The sequence below is a fragment of the Grus americana genome, chromosome 17 (assembly GCF_028858705.1).
Source record: "Grus americana isolate bGruAme1 chromosome 17, bGruAme1.mat, whole genome shotgun sequence".
NCBI lineage: Eukaryota > Metazoa > Chordata > Aves > Gruiformes > Gruidae > Grus > Grus americana.
Genome location: NC_072868.1, coordinates 16,918,401 through 16,937,853, shown reverse-complemented (window position 1 = coordinate 16,937,853; position 19,453 = coordinate 16,918,401). Strand labels below are relative to the sequence as shown.

The 19,453-nt window shown below is 46.5% G+C and overlaps 1 protein-coding gene across 1 annotated transcript; it reads left to right on the top strand.

Moving 5' to 3' along the window:
* The first annotated feature begins 21 nt into the window (after nucleotides 1–21).
* Nucleotides 22–2,409, top strand: MOCS3 (molybdenum cofactor synthesis 3). The gene has a single exon (XM_054845328.1). The coding sequence runs from the start codon at nucleotides 59–61 to the stop codon at nucleotides 1,451–1,453; it is 1,395 nt and encodes a 464-aa protein (XP_054701303.1). The 5' UTR covers nucleotides 22–58; the 3' UTR covers nucleotides 1,454–2,409.
* Nucleotides 2,410–19,453: the final 17,044 nt, after the last annotated feature.

The following is a 19,453-nucleotide window of genomic DNA, read 5'->3' as shown; positions in this document are numbered from 1 at the left end:
GCAGCCGGCCGGAAGCGGAAGTGACGCGCTGTGTCGCTCGCGCGCTCTCCCCTCAGCCATGGCGGGCGGCGCGGAGGCGGCGCGGTTGAGCGCCGAGATCGGCCAGCGGGAGCAGGAGCTGCGCGGATTGCGCGACCGGCTGGCCGCCGTGCTGGCGGGGGGGAGCGGTGCCGCCGCGGAGGGGAGCGGTGCCGCCTTCCCCGGCGAGCTCCCCCCTCTGCCCGCCCAGGCCTCCCTGAGCCCCGCCGACATCCTGCGGTACAGCCGGCAGCTGGTGCTGCCCGAGCTGGGCGTGCGGGGGCAGCTGCTCCTGGCCCGCTCCTCCGTGCTCGTGGTGGGCTGCGGCGGCCTGGGCTGCCCCCTGGCCCAGTACCTGGCCGCGGCCGGCGTGGGCCGCCTAGGCCTGGTGGACCACGACGTGGTGGAGACCAGCAACCTGCACCGGCAGGTGCTGCACGGGGAGGCCCGCCGGGGGGTCCCCAAGGCCGCGTCTGCCGCGGCAGCCCTGCGGCTGCTGAACTCCGGCGTGCAGTACGTGCCCTACTGCGGCGCTCTGGACCCCCGCACAGCCCTGGAGCTGGTGCGGCAGTACGACGTCGTCGCCGACTGCTCCGACAACGTCCCCACCAGGTACTTGGTGAATGATGCCTGCGTCCTGGCTGGGAAGCCCCTGGTGTCCGGCAGCGCCCTCCGGCTGGAAGGGCAGCTGGTCACGTACAACTACCAGGGAGGGCCCTGCTACAGGTGCCTCTTCCCCAAGCCCCCTCCACCAGAGACGGTGACTAACTGTGCGGATGGCGGTGTGCTGGGTGTGGTGCCGGGCATCGTGGGCTGCATCCAGGCCTTGGAAGTGCTGAAGATTGCTTCGGGAATGGGCCCCTCCTTCAGTCGGTTCATGCTGATGTTTGATGCCCGCGAAGGCAGATTTCGCAACATTAAGTTACGACCAAAGAAACCAGACTGTGCTGTTTGCGGTGACAATCCAACTGTCACCTGCCTTCAGGATTATGAGGCGTTTTGTGGTTCTTCTGCAACAGACAAGTGTAGGACTTTACACCTGTTGTCCAGTGAAGACAGGGTATCTGTAGAGGAGTACAAAAAACTGTTGGATGAGCAAGTTCCTCATGTATTGTTGGACGTTCGTCCACAGGTAGAGGTGGATATCTGTCGCTTGGTACATGCTGTCCACATTCCTTTGAGTAAATTAGAAGAAAAAGATGAAGAATATCTGGAATATTTAGGAAAAAGAATTTGTGAAGAAAAGCAGAGAACTAATGGTCAAACATCTTTTCCTGTATATGTTGTTTGCAAATTAGGAAATGACTCCCAGAAGGCTGTAAGAATTCTGCAGGAGTTACCTGCCAAAGAACTTGGTTCTGTGTTAGCTAAGGATATTAAAGGGGGGCTCATGGCTTGGGCCAGTAAAATTGACCCAACGTTTCCTCAGTATTAGAAATTTAAATGGTGGGAAAAAAATTACAACTTTTCGTAGTAAATTCCATAGGGTTTCATCTTCTCTGTGTAATGACTATATCATGTGGATAAAACAGGAGATAGAAATACCATGTTGATTTTTAACAAAAACAAAACCAAACCGTATTTTTTTAGGTGTCTTATTATTTTTATAAAAATGTGCAACTATCCATGGGAATTGAAAGAAATGTGTTTCTCGGTTATTGTTTAACAGTGAAAACCTGGAATAACTACTTAATTGTGCATGTGATAATTGAGAATGTCATTCTCCAGACTACAATTACTAATTAGGAATCAAAGAACAGGAGTCAAGTGTTAAAAATTTTTACTTATTCTCCTAACTGCCTAACAAATTGAAACAGTGCATGCAGTGATTAAAAAAATAACTAATTGTTAATCCCTAGCTGGTCAGTAGCACTATGAAGCCTATCATAGGAAATTGCCAAGACAGTGCTGACAGGACTGTTTCAGTCAACACCTTGTAGTTCTTTGTGTGTTTATGAAAGAAAACTGCTCGCTGCAAATAACAGCACCTGCAAGAAGGGTGTTCTGTTAAGAACTTTTAGGGCCGTCCGTCCTCATTTGTTGGATAGCAAAAAAATTGTATTTCCCACTTGTATAGAGAAACCGAGGTTAAATGTTAATAAGATGTAAGTTTGAGCCCGGAAAGTTTGTAAAGCATATAGAAAATGCTTTTGTGAGGGCTCAGAACATTTCAGAGATTGGGAGATGAAGAGCAGGTGAGAGACAAAAAAAAAGAAAGAAATGTGGGCTCCCTTGTGCAAATACAAAGATATATTTCTTAAGCGTTCTCCCTGTTGTGGTAGTTGCATATCCTCAGTTGTACAGCATTATTTTGTTAACTGGCATGAAGAGTTCTAAAAAGTTCTCATAGACGAACTGAATGAAAAGAGAAATAAATAGCTTGTCAACAGAGAGCTGTCTGAGTCCTCATCACTTAAGCATAGTAATTATCTTCTTATTATATTAATTAAGGTATGGATTTCCTTTACTTTCTGAGGAGGAAAAAAAAACACTTGACATGACTAATCCTTGCATTATACAATGACAAAAAAAAGAATAGTATCATTATAATTAGTAGTGGAAAAGGCATATTTTAGTAAAATAAATGAGAGAACATCCACACCGCCTACTGTGGGATCTAGCAATAATAGTCTCTTGTGAAGGAAACAGTTACGTGAATTTATAAATATGAAGTTATATCTCTTGCAATTTAGAGGACAAAAAAACCATTGAAGGCCATGTCTTAAAGTAAGCGTTAGCACTTTGTGTAGCGAGAGTCATCAGTCAAGACCTTTTGAGGCAGGTTGTGGAGGCTTGGTTCGGCCAGAACATCTGGTTTTGGGGGGAGGCTTGGTTCAGAACATCTGGCTTTGGATGGGTTTCAGCTTTTGAGAACTGGAAACCAAAGAGACTTGTTTGAAATTCTTGACCTATGTTTTAGGTTGTGTTTTTTTTTTTTCTTTATTGTGATGTCAAGAAGAGACTGAAACATAACAGGGAACAGCAGCAGTAACTCTCTAACACCCAGCCTTCCAATGCTAAACAACGGGTGGTATGTCACACTCAAAAGGTGACTCCTTTTCAGTCATGCAGAGCAAGGTGACCCTAAGGACTTGGGGAAAGATTTTGATTCTAAATGAGTGCTACTTCCAGTGGATAGAAATCACATGTAAGGTCTTTTCCCTTGTTGAAACAGTTTAGCAGCAGATGTACACAAACTCTGCCAAAGAAAACAGAGGTGACCTTAAAGCCTGTGGTGTTTGGTGGAGGATTTTTTGTAGTGAATTTGTAACTGCATTTCTTGTAGCACATTTTCAAGCAGGAAACCAGTTTGTGAGTCTTTGTGCTGTATAGAAAACAATTAATACCTCAAGGATCTGGAGAACTATGTGGAAAAACAGTGATAAGGCTGAATTAAAATGGACCAAAACCAGAATGATATCAGAACTGGCAAAAAACCTAAATGCATCAAGTCAGGCTGATGAGAGAGAAACTTTCAAGGATCTTTTCTATTGAAATGGCTTTCTGGAAAGACCATTCTTGCCAGTCTGCAGGGACTAAGGTCCAAAGTTCTTCTAGGAGTACAGCATCTGAAATGCATCTGTTATTTTTGCATAAACAGAGTTCTGCGCAAAACTAATTGGGCCGTGCAATATGACGATAGTTATTCTGGAAAGAACTAGTGGCTCAGTTCTGATCTCAAGGGAGAATGCAAAATGTGGGTTTCTTTGGAAAAACAGGAAGTCTTCTCTTTCTTGACTTAGGATAGCAATTAAATTCTGAGCAAATATGAAAACATCTGCCGTGCATCTTAGATAAAGATGGGCTTCGTGGTGCTTGTCAGAATTTTGTTCTTTACATGCTGGGGCTTTTTAAATTATTTTTTTTAAGTTTAATTTTTTTTTTTTTTTTACCTTGACTTGTGGAAGTGATACGCAAGTCTTCCTGTAAATACAGCCCTCACATGCTGCTGGACGCTTTGGAAATGGGCTGAAAAATCAAGGGTCATAGGATCATAACTAAGCCAAAACTGTTATTATGGGAAACTTACCTTTTGTTTTGACTTGATTTATTTCTTGAACTTATAAAACTTGTAGTAGTTTCTCTGTTCACCAGGAAGTATAATAGCAGAACTCTACTTAGAAATTCTGAGAGAAGCAATAAAACTGTATTACGTTGTATTACTGCCTAAATATTGGTACATGTTGACATTGCGAGTGAAGACAAGCTGCTTTATTCAAGGAGCTTATAGTGTAGCTGGTCTGAGATGTGTTATCAGATGGGAGAAGGTCAGGCAGCAGGGAGTATTTTCCTCTCCATTCCTCACTCTTGATGTCATGAGGTTACTTTTTGCTTGTTTGGTTGTATTCTCTTTTAAATGGCTTACTGGGATTTGGCACAGGAACTAAGCGGGAGACAGCTTCCTGTTAGAGTTTTAGTGTCACAAGATGGGGCTGCAGCATTTATTCTGAATTGCTGCATTAGAATGTCTCCCGCATGTAGGTCTGTGGGATAGCCTCATGGTTCTGGCACAGTTAAATATCTAAACTTGTTTTGTTCTGAGAAATGGTTATTATTTTAAGCCAAATCAAGTCTAAAAGGTGTCTACATACAAGGTACAATGTGCCTTGATAAGCTAAAATCCTCCTTATTTTGGTGGCAGGAGTCTCTCATCTCAAAACTCCAATAAACTCAGCACTGACCTACCGTCAAAGTGTATGATTTCAAAAAAATCCCCCAATAATTAATGGAACTATTTGTAGACAAATGTATAAGGGATATGTCCAAAAGTAGTTCTTAAAGTTCATATAGCAGAATTTTTGGTATGTGAGCATCTTTATTATCATCCTTTTTGTAAGCATAATTTCTAATTGTTCGAAAAAACCCCTATGCAGTAGGTGCTTAAAATACTGCAAGCACAAGTTTGTCTCTCTTAAAATAGGAAAGCTCTAAGCTGTCCTGTGTAAAACTACATCAGGAAAAAAATTTTAAGGACATTTGCTAGGTGGCACTGCAAGTTCATAAACCAAATAATTCTTGAGGTTGTAAGATGCAATTCAACCTTAGCAAGAGCTGAGATTCACTTGTAAAAATGTATTGTTGTACAGTTCTTTGGAAAAAAGACCGGGGAAATAGAGTAAAATGGAGCAACATTGTTTCAGAGACTTAACCCGAGGGTTTTCTCACATGCTATTTCAAAATGCTTTTGCAGCCAAAATGGATAATTATAGAGAAAAGGGCTATTAGAAACACTAGCACAAAATTAAACATAGATCTTAAATCTACAAAGAGTCACTGCTAGTACATTAATATTACTGAAAAGCATTGCTGATTTTCTTACCTGGTTAGGGCAGGGGTTTTTTGAAAAGTCAAGGTTCGTTCTTTTTTTGTCCTTATTGTTTTGTAAAACTGAACTTAAGACACAAAATCGTAAAGAAAACCCAGCCCAAACAAAAAAAAACCTACAAAAACCCCCAAAGTCCTCTAAGTCGGAGAATCCCCACACAACAAATTGGACTTCCTTGGAAAACAAGAACTGAACCTGCAGACCCGATGTATCAAAACAAGCCGTGGAAGTACCTGTGCCCAGAGCTCAGACGTGGTCCTGTGGTAATGGAGCTAGGTTGTGAACCTTAGCGTCCCACGTAGTGCTGTAGAAACATTTGATGCCTGTCTTCAGTATTTAAAAGATAAAAATTTAAAAAATCCTGCAAGTGTGTTCAGTGCACATGTCATGAATTAACCTTCTGACAGCAGGCTGCAGTTTTTCAGAAACTTCGGATAAAAAAGCAGCAAAGTGGCTCTCCCCTTGTAGCTCTAAATAAAAGTGGGGTAACAAAAGTGTTGAAACAAGGGGATGAAAATAAGTGTATTAATTTGTTTAAGTCTTCTATAACTATAAGCATCTTTTAACTCAGGATTTGTTCAAATAGATTTGAAAGTTTTTAGACTTTGGCTTCTTGTGTGGGACAAAGCTCGTTCTCTAATGCTGCAGTTAAACACCTGCGTTAGGCTAGCCGCAGAGTCTGGCAGATCTCTTGGTTCATGGCCATAAGTCAAAGGGAGAGGTTTGGGAAGCCATGGCACTTGCCGTTGAGCGCTCGTGATTGTCACTGAAATCCAGGTGCTGGTCGGAGTATAGAAATGAAAAGAGGGAGCATTTGTTATTTCCTGCAGTAGACTTTCGCAATATTCCCTACGACATGGTGTAAATCATGTCCTGGTTAATTGGGTGAGTTGTTCCTGAAACAAAGTCATTCTGTCCCTGGAGATTAAAGATGTGCTTATCACGGTATGGTTTAGAAAAGGTTGAGTCGTTACAGCGTCAGCATGAACTTTGTTGGTGACACTTGATTTACGTGTGTCTCTGACTTACTGGCTCAGGGTTTGGAGCAGAATTAACAAACCCGAGCGAGGGCAGCAGTGGGTACTGCGACGTTTGATGAAGTTGCCGGCTGGGTGCAGCCAGTGTGTGTGCAGGGCAGCGTTTCCAGCGGGTGGGCTGTGAAACTGCCGCGGCCTCTGAGACCTGGGGAGAGGAGACGGGCTGCAGCGCGAGACGGGCCGCAGTGCGAGACGGGGGGAAGTGCACGCGTTCCCGTGCCTTTGAGCAAAATGCACCAAGATAGGTTAATGCTCTTGGAAAAACACCACCCCCACCCCCTCCCACCCCCCGTTGTAAGGCTGATGAAGTCATCAGTTGCTGTTTTATTCTTTGGACAAGATTTTAGTCTGAAGCTCCTCTGCTGGGGCCTGCTCATGTCAGTGGGAACGTTATGAAGTACTCGGAAGAGCTGTGGATCGGAACGTAACATGGATTTGCTTTTTCTTCTGGAGTAACAGTACGTTCAGCCCCCGCATTCCTTCCTGTGTGACACTGAAAGCTTTTGCCTTTTATTCCCATGTAATCACCTGACACTAATAAAAAGTGGCAGCTGTTTCTGGTGGGAGAAGGCAAATGTATTGACGTACAGCAGGTCACGTTTTCCTGGGATCATCTGAGAAGTACAAGATCGTATCTGAGTGAGAGGAAACTAAAGAGGAATAATGTAATGTCACCTTCTCATTTACAGACCATTTTTGTATATCTCAGAAAGAACAATTACCTTGTAACATGTAATGCCTTCCAGCTTGGGGCTGTCTTGTAAATGTGAAGATCTTAAATTGCGTCGCTGGTCAGTAAAATCCACTAAACCGCAAAGCTTTAACAGGAAACTCCTCATCCTCACTTGTTTATTTCTGCTGTAGGCAATTAATTGGTTTCTTCAAAGTGCTGATAATGAAAAGACTCTTTGGATTACTGGTCCAGTTTGCAGTTTGCTTGCAGTTTACAGAAATCCGGTGAAGAACAAGGGGGTGAACGGTAACGCCATATTCTACGGTTAAGATGCATCCTGCAGACAGGCTAGGCTTTAACAGACAGCTTGCAGTTACCTGTTTAGTAATGTGAAAGTTTGCTGCCTGTTGCAAGTGATTTCCAACGCATGTGCTGAACCTTACCTGTTCTACAGGCGTCAGAAAGGTGGATCCCTTTAGTGAATGAAAGCGAAGTGCAGCTTCGCGCTCCAGGCTGCGGAGGTGACCAGCCCCCCATGTATTTACTGCTGAGAGCTGAGCCTGTCTGGCACATGCAGGTTTGCAGTGGTTGCTCAGGTGAGTTGTTATGTGAGGGGAAGTCTCCCCGATGCTGAGAAGTGGTGCGTAAAGAGCCAGATCATCTTCTCTTATGCTGGCCCGAGTTCTTCCCGCACAGAACCCCTTCCTGCTGGAGGGAGGGATCAGTCGCTACAGGCACTGAGCAGTTACTTCCAAGCTTGGACCCACGCTGAACGAGACAGGTGGAGCCGAGTCATCCCGTAATGGGACAAGAAGCTTGATGAATACGAAGTGTGCTGCTTTGTTCGATTACAGGACTTCAATCAGAAATAACTGAATAGTTTTGAAATGGCAGAGTTGAATAAAAAGCAGTTCCACCACTAAAGAGGGTAGCTGGGAGAAGAAGAAAAGGGCAATCAAAAGCAGCAATAACTATGGCTAGTGGCTAACTAGAGGTCCTCAGAGGTGGTACCAGTCCTTTGAATTTCTGGTGGGCATGATGTGGTCGGACTTTTCCTCCTGCATTAAGACGAGAAGTGTAAGATACTAACATGTATTAGCACAGCAAAATTTGGAGCACAGTTAGCAAACACCAATGTAAACCACAGGAAAGCACTCACACACGCTGGTTTGCGGTATTAACCTTCTGTGGTTTGTGTTACCAGTGGTTAAATATACCGGCCCCACTGCTTACCTTACACTGCAGCTTCAAAGTCTTTGTGGGGAAAGTAAATAACCGTGCAGGAAAAGCAGCAGTACATGAGCCCATGGTTAGGAAGGAGACATAAAGATTTCATAGAGCTTTCTTCTCGAGTAACTCAGAGTTGTCCAAAAGAGTAATGATTTCGTGAATCTTCTCAGAAGACTGAGAAGAAATCTAGAGTTTCTGCTAAGGGTTGGCTGTACTTCTGGGCAAGTCACTTTTCCCCAGTCTCTGGTGTGTGGTGTTTCTTACTCTAGTGACCAGATCCCAAGGAAGACATTCAATAAGCATGTTGTTCTAGAACAGCTCTAAGAACTAGAATCCATGGGTTATGTGACTTGGACAAGGCAGTGGGATGTGGCTTCTGCTCTGCTAGAAGCCATGAGAAATGCTTGGTCACTTACAGCGCGCATACGTTCGTCTTTATTATGCAGCCAGAAGCTTGAGCCGTACAGCAGCACGCTCGTCATCTTCTCCATACAGCAGCTGAAAAGCCACTGGTATGTTCTGGTCTCGACAGCAGGAAAGGAAAATGGCTTCTGATGGCCTGTTCTCGAGTCTTTTATCATCGAATGGGTTAATTTGATCTCATCTTCACAATGTATTTCATATGGTGGATTCAGCTGATTGTCAAAGCCAACTGAAATATATCGATGTATATATATCGGTGCTGAAATATATCGGTGCTGCTCTGACCTCTTGTTCTTGTGAAGCACTTGCAATTCTAGCATTATCTTATCAGAAAAGCAAATTGATACAAATTTAGTCTAGTCCTATTGTAGTACAAGTTTTCCCGCCAGAAGAGCAGCTATTCCTATTCTGCGTCAGGACTACTTAAAATGATAGTATCAATTGAAAGTTAGGCTCGGGCTGCGGCTGTGGCCAGAACCGCGCTCGGGACAGGACCGCTTGGGTAGGAGAGCCCACGTGAAGTGCACGGCCCTGGCCCCAGCCCGTCCTTCCCTGGGCCCCGCCATCTGCGGCCGCTGCAGGCTGCGCAGACCTGGCCCTCATCGTCGGTCGCCGAAGGAAGGAACCGGCAGCTGGATGTTCCTGAGGCTTCCCCGTGGCCACGGCACAGGGTCCTTCTCCGCAAATGAGCGGTGATTTTGTTCAGGAGGTGCTTGTGCTCTCGCTAGGAGACCAAATCTCTGCTTGCCAGGAAGGTTATTTCCGAATTTGAAATGGCTTCTTATACATTTGGCTGGGAAATAAAGTTGCTGATACAAATGGGCATTCACCTGCCCAGGAATAGTGAAAGGAAGTGCTTACTTTGTGAAATACATTTCTAACTTCACAGTGCAAGGGTTTGAAGCTCTTAAAAAACCAGAGTGTTTAAACTTGTCTTTTTATATATGTATTTATATGTACTTGTATGTATGTGCACACTCAGAGCACAGGCGTATTCCAGATGCTGTGTGATACAACCATAAGTGTTAGGTAGAATTTATAGAAATAGTTTCTGGGGCATGCATACTGTCCATTTCAAATATGGTTTTGAAACTTATTTATTACTGTAGCAGCAGGAGGTAACGATGGTTGGAGCTCATTAAAGCACCCTATAGGTGCCTCTTCAGCTTCTATTTATTAAAACGGAATTTGTGGTGGTGTGTCTTTGTTTTTCCTGCCTTTCAGATGAGAGCAACATCGTGTTCTTCAACACTCCGAACTCTAGTGCTCATCTTTCAATCAGTCTGTCTTGCTCCACTGATCCAAGGAATATCTGAATATTGACACTTTCAAAACAATAATTTAATTCCTTGCCTGTGCTTTCTGCCCAAAGTCCTGCTGGGCTCTGCTCATCTGCTGCCCTGATTAGTGTTAACTCCTCAATTAAAGCACCTTTAGTGCCATATTGCAGTCCATTCAAGGCACCATTTCTGAGATGAAGTTTCTCATAGTTATTTCTTGGATGCAGTTAACTCAATTGGTTCTTCAGTTTTCATAGTGACAAGCTTAAACTTATGTTCTCATCTCGTTAGCCTCTGCCAACACTGATCATTTTGTGGGTTCTTACCATGTTTCCTTCTTTATTTCCTTTCCCTTTGTACTGTGATTAAATACAATGGCAGCATTGATGTACAATTCTTCTAAGAAAGAAGAGAGAGCCATTATTCTAGTAGCATAATGTGACAATTGCTAAGAATAACAAAGGTTTTACCTGTTTGCACAGGTACTCACAATATAGACGTTGATTTATAACACCCTGGTGCTGTTGAATGTTCTACATTCCAGCAGTAGCTAAAATTGAACAAGAGGGAGAAGTTTTGTGACTGGCCCTGGGACAACAGGAGATTGCCAGGACTCAAAAGCAGCTCCCTTTATGGTCTTCCCATTACTAGTTTCATGTAATACTAATAATGAGTTGTTCCAAGGAGCTGGAGTCACTGGAGCTCTGGGAACAGATGAAGGTACAAATCCGTTCCTCCTCCCAATATCCCGCTGGATAACTTGCATTGATACATACTGGAGGAACTGGTGCTTTCTTCCTGGAGGTGATGTTCTAGAGATGACTGTTAGTGTGACGCTACAGCTATTTTCAGTTTTCTTCTCCTGCCCCTGAGCTGATGACCGGAGGAGGCTGACAGCCTGTCCCACCCGTGCTGCCATTGCAAAGGCTCTTGTTCCAGCACGGCTCGCATCATCCGCAGATGGCCGCTCCGCGGGGCACCTTTCGCTCTCAGCTCTCCGTGTGATTCCCTGGTGTTGTCACGCCTGCAGAGGTCCAGCTGGGAAGATGAGATAGCTGTACTGTAAGTAGTGACAGTACAGGAAAATTGTTCTTGCTGATTGTGGTTGCACCCTACCCATTCTTCGTGTCTACCTGTTTATCTTCTTCATCTGTTTTTCCTCTCTCCAGCGAGCTCTGAGGGTGCAGAAGTAGAAAGGGTGACAAAGCCACTTAAGTCGTAAGTAACTCTACTGATGCAGGTTCAGAGCCAAAATCACGTGCAGAAATGGTACGCAGAAGAGTAGGTTGGTCTATCCCCAGCTAACGGGCAGTACGCTAAATGTGTGTGCATCCCTACCGCTAAACAAACTGTCACAGAAGTTTAACGTGGTAGTGTTTTACCTGAGATGTAAGAAGCTACAGCACTCTGCCTTCCCTAGGACTTCTAGTGCACTTTTGGAATTAGATGTGATTTTCCCTAAGCCTCAGACAACAGGGAAGCACATACTCCCTATCTGGCTGTTGTTTAATTTAGAACCTGAACCTCAGAAGGTCGTCAGGCTTTGGGTGGCAGCCTGGGGATTAGCGCCTTGGTGACATCTTGTTTGTTCACAGGACTGAACGGGAGAGTCTTCCTTTCCCTAAAGGCACGGTTGGGTTTGCGTTAACTGTAGAACAGCTCTGGCCAACTGCTCTCCCACGAGCAGCGTTTCTCTCTCCCCTCCCAGGCTGAGGCTTACAGCTCACGTGCTTCCGTTCCCTCCCTCATCCATGGGCCACTCTGAATTAGTGCTGCCGCTGTCCCTCCTGCCCGTGCCTGGCCCTTCCTGCTGCAGATGCTGGTGCTCATCTGCCCCAGGAGATAAAGTAACCCACCGAAGCAGCGGGGGGATCTCCCACAGGGGGTGTCGGTGCCTCTGGGGGGACGCGTGGCTTCGTGGCTGTGGGAGAGCAGGACGCTGGACGTTCGGGTTTAGATGCCCCATCTCGTAATGCAGCAGCACCTCGAGCTGCACGTTTATGCCCTAGTGACAATTTGGGATCCATAAGGCTTCACTGTCACTGGCCGTGCAGCCTGTTGCTCTGAACAGTCCCCGCTGGTCTTGGCAGCTGCTTTCCCAGCACAGAAAGACTTGACTGCTCTTTCTATTGAGCTTGACCTATCCATTGGGTTAAATTCTGTGCCTGTCTACAGATCAGTGCTTAGTGACAGTTCTTTTCTCTTTTGAGCGTAACACAGTGATGGCTCCACTGTTTTCACGGGGATGTTGTAAGTTTGAAAAACACGGATGGATTCTGCGACAAGGAAAAAGCAGCAATTTCGCTGTTTGTGTTAGAAAAGATGCTCTGTATGGGGTTACCTTCTTCTAACTTTAAATGTCTGGAGGTTAAGATTAGATTCAAGTTCTCTGCGTAGTTAGGGAGAGAAAGACCTCTCCTTTCAGGGATGGATCCAGCTCACTACAGGTGTCTGGGACGGCTGGGAAAACCCTGCCGAGCCCTGCTGAGCCCAGCCAACGCGGCCACGCTGGCTGCCTCGCCACCGGAGTGAAGTTTCACGAGAAACTTTCTAGCGGTGCTGGCGTAGGCTTTCCCCGGCACCTTGCTGCCCTTTGCCTTGGGCTGGTACGTGTGTCTGTGGCCGCACGGGGCAGGGAATCCTCTACTCCTGCTCACTCTTCAGCAAGACAAATTCCCTGGTCCCGCAGCAGCAGGAGTGCCGGGGCTGCTGGAGCGGGGATGAGGGCTTTGGGCAGGCAGATCTGAACTCCCTGAACATTGAGCAGTTGCACAGATGCAGCTAAATGAATGTTTGAGGTGTTTGGTTTAGGGTTTTGTTTGTTTTTTTTTCTTTTTTCCTTTGAAGCAGATCTTGTAGTTTCTTTTATAAACAAAACCGTAACTGGTTACTTAACAGACTGCTCTGGTACAAGCAATCGAGGTGTTTATGTTTTCCCCATGCGACCTTGAAGCTTGTGGATCTTAGTCAGATAAAGTTGCATGAGTCCTTTGAACACTGTCCTTACCAATATTCCAGCCAAATAAGTGCTGCAGAAACATGGTTTATTGGTATTTATGTAGTGTCAGCATGTGCTGCACACAGCCTGCGGTGATGATGTCTTCATCCTAGTTTCCTTGCAGATCTAACATTTGCTCTGGCAAATGAAAGGCCGCGTATGCAGAAGCCAAGAGTGCAAGGGGTCGAATATTTGCCTCTATATTTAAAAAACAATTTCTCAAAACACTGTGTACACCCTTTTAAAGACGGATTGATGCTGTAGGACAGGGGTCCGGGACTCCCAGGAGAACTGCCGGCAGTGGCCCGTAGATGGCAATGTAAGATCCTGGAATCGGGCGCGTTCTCCACTCGGCATTGGTGAAAACCCGTTATTTGACCCAAGCGTTGACACGCAGGATGGATTTACAGCGTTTCTCAGTAACTCGTGACTATTCCAGCAGAACCGACCAACTCTGTGGCTGGACATGCATTGTGAGGACTATAGCGTTCATAGTTAGAAGTACAATCATGTTAAAATACAGCAAATAATGTCAAATTTTGATTTACAGAGAAACCTTTCCCTTTGGCTTTGCATATCAGTAGTGTGCAAAAGCTTAAATGTGCATCATGGTCTTGTGCAAGTGCTTGAAGTACTGTCGCTGTGGGCCAGAGCTCCTGCTGGCAGCCGAAGAGCCAGGAGTCAGTGGGGCAAAATGCACAAGCAGGTTTACTCAAGTCCCACCAAGAGAAATGGGTGAAATTAATGCATTTTCAGGGCTTGTAGAAGCCTCTGTGGTGGGATGAGGATGCCAGCCTTTCCTTGTTGTGTTGGGTTTGCGTGGCAGGGTTTTGGCAGCGGGGGGGCTACAGGGGTGGCTTCTGTGAGAAGCTGCTAGAAGCTCCCCCTGTGTCTGATAGAGCCAATGCCAGCCGGCTCTAAGACGGGCCCGCCGCTGGCCAAGGCCAAGCCAATCAGCGCCTCTGTGATAACATATTTAAGAAGTAGAAAAACACTGGGAGAGAGAGCTTTTGCAGCCGGAGAGAGGAGTGAGAAGATGTAAGAAACTCTGCAGACACCAAGGTCAGTGCAGATGGAGGGGGAGGAGGAGCTCCAGGCGCCGGAGCAGAGATCCCCCTGCAGCCCGTGGTGAAGGCCATGGTGAAGCAGGCTGTCCCCCTGCAGCCCATGGAGGAAGGATGAGGGGGTGTAGCGATTCCACCTGCAGCCCGTGGAGGACCCCATGCCGGAGCAGGTGGAGGCACCTGAAGGAGGCTGCGGCCCGTGGGAAGCCCACGCTGGAGCAAGTTCCTGGCCAGACCGGTGGACCCGTGAAGAGGGGAGCCCACGCCAGGGCAGGTTTGCTGGCAGGACTTGTGACCCCGTGGGGGACCCCACGCTGGAGCAGTTTGCTCCTGAAGGTCTGCACCCCGTGAGAGGGACTCCATGCTGGAGCAGGGGAACGATGAGAGGAGTCCTCCCCCTGAGGATGAAGAGGCGGCAGAAACACCGTGAGATGAACTGACCGTAACCCCCATTCCCCGTCCCCCTGTGCCGCTGAGGGGGGGAAGGTTGAAGCCGGGAGTGAAGTTGAGCCCGGGAAGATGGGAGGGGTGGGGGCAAGTGTTTTAAGAGTTGATTTTATTTTCTCATTCCTCTACTCTGTTTTGCCTAGTAATAAATTAGATGAATTCCCTCTCTAAGTTTGGTCTGTTTTGCTCGTGACAACAATTAGTGAGTGATCTCTCCCTGTCCTTATCTCGACCTGCAAGCATTTCGTTATGCCTTTTCTCCCCTGTTTAGTGAATGAGGGGAGTGAGAGAGCGGCTCTGGTGGGCACCTGGCCCCAGTCAGGCTCAACCCACCACAGTCTTTTTGGTGCCCAACGTGGGGCGTGAGAAAATCGAGATAAGGATAGTAATTGGAGGAGGTAACGGGCAAAACATTGACTGAACGTAGATTGAGAGTGAAATAGCGGTGAAGGGACGAGAGGTGGATTCTGTGTGTATTGTCTACTCTTGTTTAGTGTTGTGATAGTGTTGCTTTGATTCTGGTGGGGGGAATTCTTTTTCTTTTTCCTTGTTGATGTGATTAGTGTGTGTGTAGTTTTTGTGTTGAATGTATGTTTTAATAATTCTTAAATATGTGATTCACAGAGGCGAGGGGTGGAATGTGTTGGGTTTGCGTGGCAGGGTTTTGGCAGCGGGGGGGCTACAGGGGTGGCTTCTGTGAGAAGCTGCTAGAAGCTCCCCCTGTGTCTGATAGAGCCAATGCCAGCCGGCTCTAAGACGGGCCCGCCGCTGGCCAAGGCCAAGCCAATCAGCGCCTCTGTGATAACATATTTAAGAAGTAGAAAAACACTGGGAGAGAGAGCTTTTGCAGCCGGAGAGAGGAGTGAGAAGATGTAAGAAACTCTGCAGACACCAAGGTCAGTGCAGATGGAGGGGGAGGAGGAGCTCCAGGCGCCGGAGCAGAGATCCCCCTGCAGCCCGTGGTGAAGGCCATGGTGAAGCAGGCTGTCCCCCTGCAGCCCATGGAGGAAGGATGAGGGGGTGTAGCGATTCCACCTGCAGCCCGTGGAGGACCCCATGCCGGAGCAGGTGGAGGCACCTGAAGGAGGCTGCGGCCCGTGGGAAGCCCACGCTGGAGCAAGTTCCTGGCCGGACCGGTGGACCCGTGAAGAGGGGAGCCCACGCCAGGGCAGGTTTGCTGGCAGGACTTGTGACCCCGTGGGGGACCCCACGCTGGAGCAGTTTGCTCCTGAAGGTCTGCACCCCGTGAGAGGGACTCCATGCTGGAGCAGGGGAACGATGAGAGGAGTCCTCCCCCTGAGGATGAAGAGGCGGCAGAAACACCGTGAGATGAACTGACCGTAACCCCCATTCCCCGTCCCCCTGTGCCGCTGAGGGGGGGAAGGTTGAAGCCGGGAGTGAAGTTGAGCCCGGGAAGATGGGAGGGGTGGGGGGAGGTGTTTTAAGAGTTGATTTTATTTTCTCATTCCTCTACTCTGTTTTGCCTAGTAATAAATTAGATGAATTCCCTCTCTAAGTTTGGTCTGTTTTGCTCGTGACAACAATTAGTGAGTGATCTCTCCCTGTCCTTATCTCGACCTGCAAGCATTTCGTTATGCCTTTTCTCCCCTGTTTAGTGAATGAGGGGAGTGAGAGAGCGGCTCTGGTGGGCACCTGGCCCCAGTCAGGCTCAACCCACCACACTTGTGCTATTGTCGCTGATGCTTCTTCCCTGTTCCCACCGAATCATGTTTGTTTTCATCCCGGATGCCCGTGTTGAATTTGTGCTCTCCGCTTTCACCAAACTAAACAGATGATTTCACCCACTTACTGTGCCGCGTGATGCTTCGCAGTCTTAACTTTCCTCGCTCAGGTTGTCCCCAGAAACATTCTTCTCCAAAATTAAAGACACCTGCAATTCCACAGTGTTGGATCTGATTTGCCTGAGGATAGTATTTCTCTGAGTTCCAAAATGTGCTCCTATTTATGAGTGAAACTGAGTCGCCTTTTCCTTGGCTGGCCCAGGAACTACTACCGCTGTAAAAATTATGGATGATATCGCTCAGCTTCTTTGTGACACGAGGTGCATCACTAATGAAAGCGAGCAGCATTACTTCAATTTCTCATCAGCAATTCTGTGTCAAAACTTTCTATATAATTAACTGTAGAAACTTACGCTAGTCCACGCAACTTTGTTCCTGTGGTAGGCACCATTTAAATTGTATTGTTACCTTCCGCAGAAAGATAAACATTATTATACTTGATGACCACTTTACTTGCATGACTGAGAGCTGTAAAATTAGCTGTCTAGTTTTGGAAACAGATGGCCTTGGTTTTTTAAAAATTCTAATCTCCAGATGATGGCTGGGAAGTGCTTGTGTTCCAGGTCAGTGCAGGCTAATTATGGTGGATTACAGCCCCATTTTTCTGGACCCACAATGAATGTAGGAATAAAATTATGACCATAATTAAGTATGGCTACAAAACTGCAGTCATTAAAAAGGTACCCGATAACGGAGCAGCTGAAACCTTAGCTTGACAGCATTACACGTGTTTATGGGCCCTGGCTGACTTCAGTGTTGCACAAGGCAGTTCAACTCATGCCACAAGGGCTACAGCGATAATGAATTAATATTTATAAAGTGCAGCAAATATGCTCTAATTACCATAATTGGCCTGCTGTGTTTCCAGTTATGGCAGAACTTTATTTCTGTTCAAGTAACATTTGCTTCTGGGTTAGATCCCGCAGGCAAAGAGAAAGTAAAAGCCCTGCGGGACAGGGCAGAACATCCCCCGCTATTACCATCCTGCAGTTTCTGCACCGTGCTCTTGGCAGGGCTAGCAGCGTTCGTAATCTCTTTAGTGATTTCCAGGGAGTGTTTCAGAAGACACGCGATGCTGGAAAATGTCAAAGAAAAACAATGAGCGAGAAGGGAGAAAGGACTAGGTTTGCTGTTAATAGGCCAAACTCCGAACATTTTCAGTTTGGCAGCAGAGGCAAAATTCTCCTTGGCCTTATTTGTGTTGTAGAAATTTATTTTCATTTGTGGTGTATGATTTTACATGGTGACTGACAGCCACCAAACAAGGAATCCTGTCCGAAGGACTTACACTCTAATGTCACGAGACATGCACAGAGCTGAACTGAGCCAGCGAAGCACAAGTTTGGGATCTAAACTGCTCTTCACTTTCCTGGTTGTCACACGATCGGTGCTCTGCTAGGAGCACTGACGTCACTGGGAGCGCTGAACGGGCATCGTTGAAGTGCCACAGTGGTCAATGAGTGAGCGGGTAAATCCAGTGCAGAGCATTTTCTGTTTCAACAATAGAACTTTGGAAGTGTGTTTTTGTTGACGAGGGTGACGTTGATCCGCTATTGTCAGCTCCAGCGTCGTGCCTTCAGTTCTGGCTGGTTCCCGTAGGTTGCACTCTTTGTGCCTATGGGGTACCACAGCCCCACCACCTCCAGCGGCATCGTACCATTGTACTTTGGGCTGCTTTTTTCCCCCCCCAGTATTTTTGGTACCTCTATCATCTTTTGGATGAATAGATGCGCAATTCACTGTCAGCTCTTGCATAAGGTAGCCAACAGAACTATTAACACAAAACCCCCGGCCATACACCATTGTAGCAACTACCGACGAAAATGATGAGTGACAAACGCGAAAATGGTGAAACTCTCCGACACCTGGGCCGGAGTCAGCCGGTCAGGTTAGGGTCAGTGTCACCGACTGACGCGTGAGCAGAGATGGAGGTCTCAGTCTTCAAAGTCACATTTGTCACTTTTTGTTTAACTTCTGATTAAACGCAGCCAGTCCAGTTTTCAGCCTATTGCAAACCTGAGAGAGGCATGTGAAATTTTGTAGCTTTGTTATGAGAACTATCTGTTCCTTTCCTCTTGTTTTAACTTACTAATCTTTTTTCTTATCTAAGAAAAAAAAAAATCACTAATTGTATGGAACAGCGCTATTTTACAGTCCGGCATGAGCTGCCAAGAACTGTTTTATCTGCCGCTGTCTTATTGTTTCAAACTGACCCTGACGAAGAACAAGCTGACCTCTCTGGACCCGGGTTCTTTGTGCTGCTTCATATTCCTTGGTCCCCACATACAGCACGTGAGATGCGGAAAGGACAAATAATGTGGAGATAGCGCCGGTAGATAGTGGTGGTTCTGTGCAATTGAAGAATAAGACTCCGATTCATCTTTCCTAGCACTGGCCTTTTAGTGCCACACCTGAGTTAGGGACGTCGTTCATTCTAGGCTCCCTCTACTAAAAAATAACAACTAGAGAAGCCTACGTCTCTCCCAGTGGTGATTCAGGTCTTTGGGCAATGAGGCCAAACTTTCTTAAGTGCCTAAAATGGATTTTTACTCCCAGTCTCAGTCTGTACCCTAACAGACTGTTTGAGTGGAAAGCTTTTGTTCAGAGAGATTCCTGTGAAACTCTGGGTTTCGTTACGGAGGAGAGCTAGCGCAGTAGGAATGAGAACCGTCTGCAGCGAAAATTTCTGCTTTTGCATCAGCCTGAACACCCAGTTAAACTCTGCCCACGCAAGTCATGAATGTATAGAGCATGCCAGTTTTCCTTCCCAGACGTGCATCTGATGATGTGTAAATCCATGATTCAGTTCTGCATGATTTTTTATTGTTTAATTGGACACTGCTGAAGACTCTGACTATTCAATGACACCACTAAAGCCTCTGAGCGTGGAAATCTGGAGTACCGAATTATACTGGAAAAATATAAAGGGACAAATGGAGGCAAGTCCTATATATCCCCTAAAGCAAAGTTTCCCTGAGACCTTGGCCTGCGATGGACGTTAGTGTAACAGAAATCATTCCATCTCACCTTGCAAACGATGTTCTTCGATGTACAGTTAGAGGCGCCTTGTGGCTCTGTCTTCATTTGCCAGTGTTGCACTCACCAAGTGATTTTTGCTGCTTTTGTTATCGTTTCTGAGGATGGAGGAGGGAAAG